Below are 12,345 nucleotides of genomic sequence, written 5' to 3'. Positions count from 1 at the left end.
TTTTTTTTCTGGAGTATTTGTTACTGTCTGGGAGTACTCTAAAGTGAAATTTTGCTTAACGGAGGTTCATCTTACCTTACRTTATCCACTCTAAAGAAAGGAATTGGTCATCCTTAACTTCAGTATCTTTAAGATTAGGTGAAAATTTTGTTAAAAAGACACAAAGAAATATATGTGACTAAATCTTTTCTTACTAATTCCTTCCTGCACAGAAACATGAGCTCTGCTGGCCCAGAAGGAAGGAAAAAAATGAGAGAATGTGACGGATTGATTGATTCTCTTGTGTATTATATTCAAGGAGCTATTGCAGATCACGAGCCTAATGACAAGGTATTCTTCAAGATGAAAGGTCTTTTCCCAGAGAGAATCACTAAGAGAACATTTTTTTTGTTGTTGTTTAGAAACCAATATTCAGAAACAGCTGTAATGAAACTGCCAAATTTTTGTTTATTTCCAAAGCTTTTAGACCTGCCATCAATGATGAAAGTTCAGAAAGAAGCTTTTTCCTTCTGACTAAAAGAACAACATACTTTCGCTTTAGGGTAACATTTCCAGGATCACTAGAGAGAGCTAGAAACTTCTGTCCCATTTTTAAAAGTGATATAAAGTCACAGCCTTCAGAGATACTGTAACAGTAAAGAGGCTGGTATCTCTTTTTAGTTGTCTAAGGAAGCTAAATAGATAAGAGCTTTAAAGATGTAATCAGGACATTTTCCTGTATCTTTAGTGCTAAATACCCCTAAGGAAATGAAGAACCTAAATCTCTTTGGGTGGCAGTTTAACTAAGGAGTTTACATCGTGTAGAATGGGATTCATTTTAGCTAACTTGTTCAGAAGTCACACATTCTGGCCAAGCTAGTAACTACCGATAATGTGAAGAAATGGATGCTACCAGAAGCCAGTTCCTAACATTATCCCTTCCTCTATTCACTGACTGCAGATAACTCTGGACACATTGCTCAGACTAGAGACTTGTCTTTTAGCTAGGTGAAGTTAGGTGAGAAGACTAGCAGTCACTTAGTTAACTGTAGCCTGTGAAGCATTTCTAGCCTACCTGTTGTAACATGTGCAGTGTAACAGTAATTCTGTACATTTACAGTTCTTTTCTAGGATTAGGTACTCGAGTTTCTCCATCTGTCTATATTCAGTGCTATTATTAGCTTCATGAAGAATCACAACAAATAACACTTGTGCCAATAGCTCCCTGCTTCATTTTGTGTTAAAACCACTCATCCTTTTTCATTTTCAGAAAAGGAGGAACTGGTAATAACTATTTGCCACTAGATTCATCACTCAAAAACTACAGACCTGACCTTGGCTGCCCTCAGAAGGGCAGATCAAATCAGAGCACTTTTATCACAGAAAAATATTTCCTCCTTCAGAAAGATACAAAGCTTTCCTATTGCTGACACTATAACTAGGTGCGTACGTGATCATCTTTCCTCTTAAGCTCTAAAATGTTCCCTGGCATACTTCTGGTCTGTGCCAAATAACACTTGCCCAAACAATTCCCAGGCACAGTTTGGGAATTACAGTGTCCCAGGACCATTTCCAACAGGCATGTACCCCACTCTGAATGCAAGCCCTTCTGTGCCAGCTGGCCTCAGTGCTCAGGAACATCTCAGGGCATGTTTAACTCCTTAGTCTAAATGTAATCTTTTGGATTGAAGACTAGTTCTTCTTTAAGCTCTGCAGTTAGTTACTTAGGATGCAAAAATGAAAGTTCTTCCCATGTCTATACATGTCAGTTCAACACAGGCAAGATCTTTAAAGATTTGTATTCRTCTGTTATTTTAGGCCACAGAGAACTGTGTGTGCATTCTTCACAATCTTTCCTACCAACTAGAGTTAGAGCTCCCTGACAGCTATGCCCAAAGTATCTATATGCAAAGAAGAAATATTTCTACCAATGATAAAACACCAGGCTGTTTTGGAACACGGAGCAGAAAAGTGAAAGAGGTAAGGCATGGATTTAGTTATATCTCATTTTGTTAATGAGTTATAGCAACATCCAGAGAATTAGTCTATTTYATAACTAGGCTGCTTCTGTCTTAGTTATATATCTAGTAGTGTGACACTCTTACACCCCCAAAAATGCGAATATATCAGCAACCTTTCCTAATACCCATTAACCTGTTCAAGCTGCTGCTAATGAAAGTGACATAGTAATTCACAGCTTCTAGGTTTTTAAGGTAAGTCACAGTTTTTAAGGAGTGCTGCCACACAGTTTCTCCCCATTGATGCATCTTGTGAAMAAATGTGGTATATATATCATGTATAGTAGCTGTGAAAGTGCCGTATTGATCAGTAATCAGTGACATGGAACTTCACTGAAACCATCACAAAGTGACTTGCCACTGTCATGGCTTGCTGGCCTTTGRGCTATCTCAGGAACTCTTTTTTATGCCATATGGTGCAGATCTCAGGTATTCTGGCAACTGGAGACTCTTGGAGAGAAAAACAGGTGTCAGGAGAGGAGGATGGAGGGAAAAAAAGCAAAAATGCCCACTTCCCATCCATTAGCTTTGCTGGTAGTCTGTTCCTCCTTCTGCTCATTTCTGTGTCTGTTCGCCTTGGACCCCAGTGTCAGTAGCTGAGAAATGAGGAGAAACAGCTTCCTCCATACTTATCTCCTCTTTTTAGATGGAATGATCGATATAATTATTTATTTAAATTTCGAAAGTTGTTATTTTCGTCTGCATATTATTACTATACATTATTTGCTAGAGAGCTTAAAAGCTACAGAATGAGTGTGAACACAAAACTGATCTTGTTGTGGTCATCAATCACTATAATGTTGATTTTAGTTAGTAAAAGTGAAGCAAAATCAGACCTGTTCTTAGCCTRTGAAAGTTTGGCAGAATATAATTACTGCATATTAAACATATTGCACAATATACCATAACTCCTCAAACATTCTGTTKTTACTGAGATAGTACTATGGATATTCCATAAAATTTTGGTTTTTTGATGCCAAGAACATCATGGAATTGTTTAGATTGCATTCTCAATTTTTTATTTTTTTTTTAACATCAATGTGCTCTATTTTCTGAGATATATTAAGAAGGCAAAAAAGGCCTGTACATTTTGGGGATTATTTGACTGATGCATACTTTTTCAAGACAAGAGCAGGATAAAATGTTTTCTCTCAATAATCTACTAGTCTTCCCTAAATGTATTCTTACTTCAACACATGGCRGTATAACAACAGCAAGACTGTAGAAGTGAGCATTCTTGGCTATGTGGTACTAAATACCAGGAAATTCTCTCCTGAAAAGTACATCCCTATTTCTGTTTATTTGATTACTTCTGTTGATTTGATGTTTCATTCCATAAAACATCATATCCTGAAACATTTTCTCACATGAGCCCATAGGTGAGAATTCTTATTCTGGCATGATTGTCCTACTGCCTATGCTGACGTGAAGCAGCTTGATTGTCTAACTGCCGTATTTTGACTCACTTTGATTGATAATAGAACTTGAGATAGTTGGTGAGCACTTTTTAACCAATAATTCCAACTTATAAAAATGAGTATAGGATTTTAGTATTGTTTACTTTCARTTGCAGTCCCCTATTCAGCTAACAGGGAAGAGTGATGAGTCCACAAAGAGAAATATTTATCTTAGAAAAAGAACATAAATCAGTTTTTAATTTATTTGAGGTTTTTTTAGACCCTCTGATTGTTAAAACAGGAGTGACAATAAGATGATAAATTTCTGTCTTACTTTCCTGTTCACTTTTGTTTGCACGAAGAAATTAATCTGTATTCTGCGTTACAAAATCTTCTGTACCTAGAAAGTTACAGAATGGCTAATTTWTATTGTGATGCATTAAGCTGTATAAGATCACTGGTTCTAAAGGTTTGATCTGTTTATATGTTTAGAAGCAACAGGACACCCCGCTGCCRGAGGAAAAGAGCAATCCCAGAGGTGTAGAATCTCTCTGGCATTCCACACTGATTAGGATATATCTTTCCTTAATAGCAAAGAGTACCAGACACTATACCCAGGAAGCATCCCTGGGAGCGCTTCAGAACCTCACAGCTGGCACTGGACCAGTAAGTCAGTTTTTTACTATCTGTTATCCCTTCTTTCTGAATTTAGATGCGTGGTGTTAAGGACTGCAGTACAACATGCTGACAGCACTGAGCTCAGATAACTGCTGAGAAATCACTGGCTCATACACATGGTCAGTGAAATCTAAGAATGCTGAAAAGGAAAGTCATAGCCAGCACTGCAGATATTCCTTGCTTGGCAAATATACAGACTGTTACTTCTTACTCCATGTGTCTACATATCCATGTGTGTAATTTCCTAATTCATTGCACAATGGAGGGATGAGTAAATGGTAGAAGAATGAAAAAGTGTTTTTGTGAAACATAATCRTTCCTGAATAAGTCCATGAGGACAGAAAATCTTTGGCACAAACATGAGTCATTGTCATGGTGAAGAAACTGATCACCTCTGTCATGTTTTGGCTGAGGAACTGGCCAAAGGACATATGGGAGWAAGGGGACTTGAAGTTTCATTTATATCACTTTACTTTCCAGTTGCAACTTTTGTTTAGCTCTAGATGAAAACTATTTTAAACATTCTTTAAAATGATGTGGAGAACCTACTGCAGTTATTTATGAGGCTGTACATTCATGGTAAACACACATCATTGTTGTATGCCTTATACAGATGCCATTTGCAGTGGCCCAGACTGTAGTTCGGAAGGCAAATGGCCTTCCGAACATTCGAAATATGCTGCACGTAAGCAACTTGATGGTAAGGAAAACAGCAGTCTCATTGCTCAGGAACTTATCTCGCAACGCTTCTCTGCAAAATGATATAGGTAAGCAAAGGCTAACATTGACTCTCGACCTTTATTTTGCTGCTCTCTTCACCTTAAGCTTTCCTTCTTCAAAAAAGAAACAAGCAAAAACCTTGTTTTATGGGTTTAGTAGATTTTTAGGTCAGATATATGCAGTCTTTATGCAAAGTTGAAAATAAGAGTTTTCCCTAGACTGTGTGCGCCTTATCAGATATTTCCATTTGACGTTACTTTCAAAAAATACTTAATGAAAGTAAAATACACACAGATTTGGAGAAGAATATTTTTCTTCTGCTTAAAGTAGGGGAACAGACGAGGAACGCTGAATTCTGTGCTGCCATAGCTATGCACTTCTTTGGGAGAAATCATAGAACATCTGTAGTTTTTCTAACAAACATTGTATTTTTTTTTCTTTTAGACACAAAGTTTTGGAAGCTTGCATCTTACACAGTTGGCCTGCAAGAGTTTTTTGAGAAAGGAAGCTAGAATATGCTATAGAGAAAATAGCTTAGTCTTTTTGGAGAACCTTATTTCTGAAATTTTGTAATCAGTTTCACATCAGAAGCCATTTCTGTTCTGAGTATTTTTATTTCAATTTAAAATATATTTGAATATTTTTCCTACTGATAAGACAAAGTGAATTCAGTTTGTTGTCCTTTTCTATGTTCTTGCAGAAGGGAGGAGGGGGAATTACAGGCAAACAGCTGCTTCATGTGACAGATTAACTTGCAGAACTTTTTACAGAATTGTCTCCWGGGCACCATTTAATCCTTAGTAAACATTCCCCATTGATGAAAATATTGTAATATGTCATTGGCCTGATTTCAAAGGTATAATCCATGTGGTGTGAAAAATTACAAGTGGTGAATCCCCCAGAAAGAGTAGGAATTGACCTGAGAAGATGAARTAAGCATTTCATCAGGAAAAAAACAATCTATAAAAGAATATGGGAAAGAAAAAAAGCTTGAAGGTCTGGGAAAAGTTCTTCATCTTGTACCTTCTCAGTGTCCTTGTTTTAMCCATGACAGAGAAAACTTGAGGGTCAGTTTTTCTGGTAAAGTCTCTCTAGGAAAACAAGGGGTTTGGTTGAGTAAAAATGTGTGGATTCGGGTCAAATTCTCCAAGTAATTGTGGCCAGAGGTTTATTTTCACCAAACTTTTGGAAGGGTAGAATGTTTCCTAGATGAAAATGTCTCTATTCATAAAGCAAAATGAACATTTGATATCAAATTGAGACAAATTTAATTTAAAAACATTTCTACAAATAAAGTGGTAGGGAAAAAAAACAAAATTTTTTCTGTTTTACCTAAAAAAAAAATAACATTTGTTCTGAACTGACATTTTTAAGATACTGTCAAATACAGATTTTATGAAAATTGTCTTACCTAGTTTACCAATGGAAAGTAAAAAAAAAGATAATGGCAGGACTAAGGTCTTGTAGGTACTCAAATAAAAAYGCACCTCTTAGTAATGGAGTTGTTTGTCCCTCTTTTAACTTATAGCTAGAGAAGTTTTGCCTGATTTGGTCTCGATACTTCCTGATTCTGTCCCAGAGTCTGATATTGTTTATGAAACCACAGCTTCCATCTGCTACACCTTGTACAATTTGACACAGAGCAGTTCGCACAATGCACGGCTTCTCCTGAACACTGATGGCCTACCAAAGATTATTACCATCAGCATGTATGACAGGTGAGATGTGTGAGAAGTCTTTCCCTCTCTCTTCTTTCCTTAGGGAAAAAAGAAAACTGCAATATCTTCCACTGGTGGGGGGTTGGGGTGGAGGGGCAAGGGAGACACTGTATCTTAAAGGAGTAGACAGCTTAAGTAWTCATGCCGTGAATAGAATTACACATACAGAAAAATCTCTTAAAACAACTGTTCCATCCATAGGTAAATTGGCCATGTTACAACATTTTAAATATCTCCTCAGAGGATGATAGCATTATGTTATCTATAAACTCAGAGAGTGGCTGATCAGCAGATYGTATCTACCTGAAAAAAGTTTCTGTATTTCCTGTTCTTCGTAACACATTCATGATAATCTCCAACGGTAAAGTGAAGGGATGCGTTTTATAGAATTGGTAGAACTATACTTAAAAACTATTTATAAACTGGCGTTTTAGGTAATGTTGAATTTTCTTTAATTACCCTTTAATATTTAATCAAATGAAACCAATATTTAATGAAAGAGAATACTTAATGCTTTCTGAATATGAATAATTATTCTGTTTGACTTCTTCTCTTTTGCAAAATGAAAGAGCCTTCTTAAAGAGGACATTCATCTCAGTAAAGGAAGCCTGATGAGGCCCTGAATAGTATAAATCCTATTTAGCTCAACAGAGATTTTACCTGCTAGAAAGATGCTTCTGAATGCTTGTTATGCTGAGGTGTGTTTTACTCAACTGAATATGAACAGCTCTTGAAGATGAAGGCTATAGAGTACTTCATTTTTCTCTAATTTTTGAGAATAAGTAAATCAGGAAGATATGTTTCTTGCATTAGATTTGGCAGTCAGGACAGTGTGAAATGTGCTTGGATACCTGAAGAGCAATAAAATAGCATCTAGGAAGGAACAGACAGAATGAATGCTAAGAAGTTACATTTGCTGAAGTCTGCACGTGCACTGTGATTGTGAAGTGGGATTTTAAACATTYCATTTTTATAAAATTGCAGTAACACGCTCAACAAAGCTAGCAGGGCTGCTTCCCTCCTCCTCTACTCCTTGTGGTCACACACTGATCTCCATAGTGCTTACAAAAAGGTAAGATATGGGCTGTTGCAAAGACATGTGATCTGTTCATTCAGTTTGAGAAYCCTTTCCTTTGTCCTCTGAGACACAGCATTTCTGTATTGTTAGGAGCCAACCCGTGATAGGAGTTTAAGTAGTCTCCTAACTGGTGTTTCTATTACTTGTGCACATTCCTGCCACAAGTAACACACGCACTAAATTCCTGCTCCTCAGTGCTTCTATTCCCTCTCTCTTTTATATGCACTGGCAAAGTTTGTGAAAAAAAAGCAGATCTTGCAAGCCAGAACTGTCAAGATAGTGAGAAGTGATGCACAGTAGGTGTCCATCCTCCACTGACAGCAGGGGAAGGTGCCAGCAAAAGCAAAGGAAGGGCGAGGCAACTTCTTGCTTTAAAATCAGAGTAGTTTTGTTCTCCTTGTTGTTTGCATGGTCTTTAAGGCCAGGTGTTAGTTATATACAAACAAAAAGGTAAAGCCAGGGTGTTGGCAAATGTTAACTGCTAGAGTAAAAATCAAACAAATAATAACCAGCATAAATTGGCCAACAAACTAGATTATTTCTTTCCTTTCAAGGTTCTTTCACTGCTTTTTGAACCCACAGCTTGGGTGACTTAAGCCTGTTTAATGCTTTGGGTGGAACTATGCATTTTAAACTGGTTTCATTCCATATTTTCATGCTGCTTAGAACTTTCTATCATCTAAAATTCTCTACAAACTGAAACTATTCCGTTTTTCAAGCTCCAGCCTTTAAAGTTTATTAGCCAGCTTGTTTCTTAGAAAAGGAAAAATGTATCTCYAGGATACTAGATTTTAAAATGAGTAAGAACTACAGATTTTTTGTTGAAATTTGCCCAAAATAACTTATTAGAGTAGTATCCTTTAACAGTCTTGCATCATACTCAGTATACTGCCCAAAGCCCAGAAATCTGTATTCAAGAATAAGAGTGCTGTAACAAATAACCTTTAACTAAATGTAATTGCCTCTAGATTTTTTGCAGCTACATTCTTGACTTTACTGTATTGCAGTAACCCTGATGGCCTGAATTTTCTGAAGTCAGTGTTACTTTGAGTGTGCATATAATAAGAAGTGATGATTACTTGCTGTTACTCTGTAAATCAGGTCCCTTAGAGATATCAAATAGGGCATTGAAAACTGCAGGCCTCCTAATGTCTAGTCATTTTTGCAAAGTCAGTCTAACAAGGAACAGAAATCAGTTAATCGAAGGAGATTGATACAATCCTGAGGCAGAACTAAGTTTGAAGAGTAGGCTCCCTGCAGTCAGTAGAGAGATTTAAGCACCTCAAAAAATGATTCATCGTATGTATCTTCATCTATCTCACCTATCTTCTACTCTGGAAGATGGTTATTCTGTCTTTGTTGACTGCAAACGAGCCTGCCTAGCCCCCTAACGTGGCTARATTATCTAGCTTTTAGACAGGTGAACCTTCCCTTCCCTTGCAGAATTGTCACTGGAGATCATGAATGCTTTTCTTTCTTTCTTTCCAAAGGCTGACTTTAAGAAGACAGATTTCATCAATAACAGGACGACAAAAGCCTATAACTCTCTAAAAGACTGAGTCTGATCATAACACCACTGAAGAGGAATGAGGTGATGCATCAACTAATATAATTGTCTTCACACAATTGGTGTTTCCACTACAAATCGGGAAGTATCTCAGAAAAAAGAGGCTGATTTTATATAAGACTTGAGTGACCAGAGGATAGCTGTTGTACCTTTTTAATCTGAATCACATTGCTGTCACTTATATATACCAGTATGAATAACCAAAGACAGATTCTTCAGGATGTCTGAGGTTTACCACTAATAAGAGCTTCACATGACTGCCTTTAATCTAATAGACACTTATGCAAAGAGGTTTGAAATGCTAATTGGCAGCAAATTCTTTACACTGCTTTATACAAATAGAATTCTACAGTGGGTAAGCATCAAGTGCACTGCTCAGGACATAGTAATTTTTCACCTTTTTGTTTCTTCACACATGTTAAATAAGCATCTCCAGACTTTGTGAGTATACACAAGAAGCTGTTTCACTACCTGCATTATGAAAGCACCAAGGAATTTTAAATGATTATTTTTGTATTGCTTGTGTTCATGTGCTCACTGGTTCTTAAGCCTCTTTGATTTGAAATTTCTTCAGCAACTGCAAAAAAACTGATAGATTTTACATAGGTCTTATCATGCCTTGTTCCTCCCATCCTCCATCACATGGCTGTTGGAATTGATAACTTTGTCCAGAAAGGATTTTAAATAGAACCAGCGTCTTGTCAGACACTTTTGGTTGAACTTAAATCCATCATTCTTTGTTAATTGGTGGAAGAGGTAGTTGCTAGTGATTCAGTAATTATTCTAAGAAACGTGCATTTTCAAAATAGTTCTGTTGATATCTATGTATGATAAAGGGAGTGGAGTCTTGTCTTTATTGTTGAGGAGATAGATACACACTCACACACAAGATTAGGATCATCATTGCTAAGGAATTCATCTGATCCTGCTTCCATATTCTCTTACTTGAAATCATGATCCTCCCTACAACAATTACCTGSAGTGTGATAGCTGAAGGAACGTGTCTGTACGTGTGGGAATAGGTAGCAGGAGGAGACAAATTCCTAAGCACCTGAAGACTGTTCCCGTGGATCCTAGGAGAGGAAGAGAAGAAAAGCACAAAAACACACATCTGATACCTTTTGTAAGTGAGAATTATCTCAACAAATCAACCATTAATTTGTCCATTAAAYCTGCTGGACATAAATATATAAAGCTAGATTATGAGCTGACATGATGTGACACTACTCTGATGAAGTCAGGGGAGCTRAGCTACATCCTTGACGATCAAGATTTTGGAATATGTGTTTACCAGCCTTCCTGCAAAACTGTACTGTACCCCTACTCCAAATTGTTGGCACAGGAGCTATTTACAGCTGTTCTTATCCAGAAARGGATACGTTCCTTAGAGCAAGAACCTCAAAGAGGAGAGAATCAGGCCTGTTCCTTTTAACATGCTTTACCAAAGTTTTAGCTCCCACCAGAAATATACCACCAGCAGATTATGAAATTTCATCATGCCCAAATGTATCTCTGGTTTTCAGGGAGCTAAATTYTGCTTGTAGATGCGCATAGTTCTCATTGATTTCCCAGGAAGTCACATAAGTGCATCCAGAACAGAACAWGTCCTGGAAAGTTAAACAAACAACTCTATTTTACCATCACAGATCATTTTCATATGTTTGTTAGTCCTTTTCATTTGCTTTGAATAACTCATATCAAATGCATTCCAGTAGGAGGTTCTAAAAATACTATTGTCTTTTAGAGGTCATTTTCAAAATACTCCAGGTCCAAAAACAACACAGGAGGAGAGAACTTACAGCATCTCATGTAGAGGAAAGTGTTTARTTTTGTTTCTTTTAAAAAAAATGTGACTGAAAACAAACATTCTAAACTTTTCTTCTAATGTGTTAACCCAAATAACACTGCATATACCATAAATGAATAAATATCAGGAGACCTGGATTAGTCTACTTTTACTGTCCAAAAAGTAGTGATAGGCAAAATTAGTATATAAAGAGTGAACCCAATGACAGAGTAGCACAGGAATAGAGAACTGCGGTCTAAAGATTAGGAAGGAGGCTTTTAGAAATACTCAAACATTGGTCTCTGAAACTCAGTCTATTAAAAAAAAAAGAGAGAGAGACCAATGACAGGTGTTTTTAGATGTCCTACTGAGTATGCCTAAGTGCCAGTCAGATGTAATTAAGAATAGGATGCTGACTTTTGAGGCTGTTTTTATTGTTAGTGTCCCTTTAAAATCACAAGAGTGTTCAAAAATCATAAAGAGGAATGTCAGGCCTGCCAACAATTGGAAGGTTATAAACTGAGATGAGAGACAAGGCCACACCTTATTGCAGCTGATCTCCTACTTGTGTGCAATCAAAAACATTTCAGCAGGACTCCAAAGAAAACAAGAATGTTAATGAGAGAAATAATAAAGCATTCTTTGTAATGGAAAAAAATCTGTCTTTTGTCTTTGTTGTTACTAGTGAAATTACTTGCTGGGATGCAGCAAACATTTTCAAGCCTTATCCCTTCCATAAAAAKGATAAAGACATCTTTACATCAAATCCAGGTGCAGAGATGTAGACTATTCTGTAACAGGAGAGTTCTACCAAGGGCAAGCTGTGTAATGTTCCTGGYTGATTGTGTCAGAGTGCTCCTGCAAATAACTTGTGCACTTACAAGATATGTTACATCCCTCTCTGTCTAGTATTAYTGAAATATCGAAGCATCTGGCATTTTTTGTCCACTAGTCTTGAACTGATCTTTACCAGTAAACGTTCCGTTGAGCCACATCGCCACATTGGTTCTCAGACATTAGTATAATCATCCTCACGATAGGCTTGGAGTTGGGAAATAAACCTCTCCACTTCCTCTTTAATAGAAAATCTGAGACCTAGAATTTAAACCTATTCAGTGGCATCTGGCAGTTCTTGGCTGAAGCAGGAATTGACCCAAGGCAGTGTCTTAACTAGAAGCAAAATAGAGCTACCTTTCACTGGATTGTTTTAGTGGAAACGCTTTTTCTTAATAACCTTTTTTTCTGATGCCATTGCTGCTAAATATTTGTGCTCTTTCTTTTCCCTCCCCCCCAGCCATATAAAATTAAACTCTATGAAAAGTACTGCATTAGACAGTGCACAGACATGGGGGTTGGATTATGGTGCTTTTTTGGGTAGAAACATGCTCTATATGAAGAAAGGTT

General features: G+C 37.0%; 1 protein-coding gene across 1 annotated transcript in view; it reads left to right on the top strand.

Annotated features, from left to right (window-relative positions):
• PKP2 (plakophilin 2) overlaps positions 1-11,599 on the top strand; it is a 44,989-nt gene extending 33,390 nt beyond the window's left edge. Inside the window, exons 7-13 of the mRNA XM_085323963.1 lie at positions 213-330; positions 1,798-1,959; positions 3,887-4,060; positions 4,686-4,839; positions 6,321-6,510; positions 7,495-7,582; positions 9,079-11,599. Of these exons, the coding sequence (XP_085180089.1) occupies positions 213-330; positions 1,798-1,959; positions 3,887-4,060; positions 4,686-4,839; positions 6,321-6,510; positions 7,495-7,582; positions 9,079-9,147 (955 nt within the window). The 3' untranslated portion in view covers positions 9,148-11,599. The remainder of the gene's footprint in view (positions 1-212; positions 331-1,797; positions 1,960-3,886; positions 4,061-4,685; positions 4,840-6,320; positions 6,511-7,494; positions 7,583-9,078) is intronic.
• Positions 11,600-12,345: the final 746 nt, after the last annotated feature.

Source organism: Rhea americana, unplaced genomic scaffold, assembly GCF_003343005.1.
Source record: "Rhea americana isolate MKP2758 unplaced genomic scaffold, rheAme1 scaffold_9, whole genome shotgun sequence".
NCBI classification, from domain to species: Eukaryota; Metazoa; Chordata; class Aves; order Rheiformes; family Rheidae; genus Rhea; species Rhea americana.
This window is presented reverse-complemented; position numbering and strand designations above follow the sequence as displayed.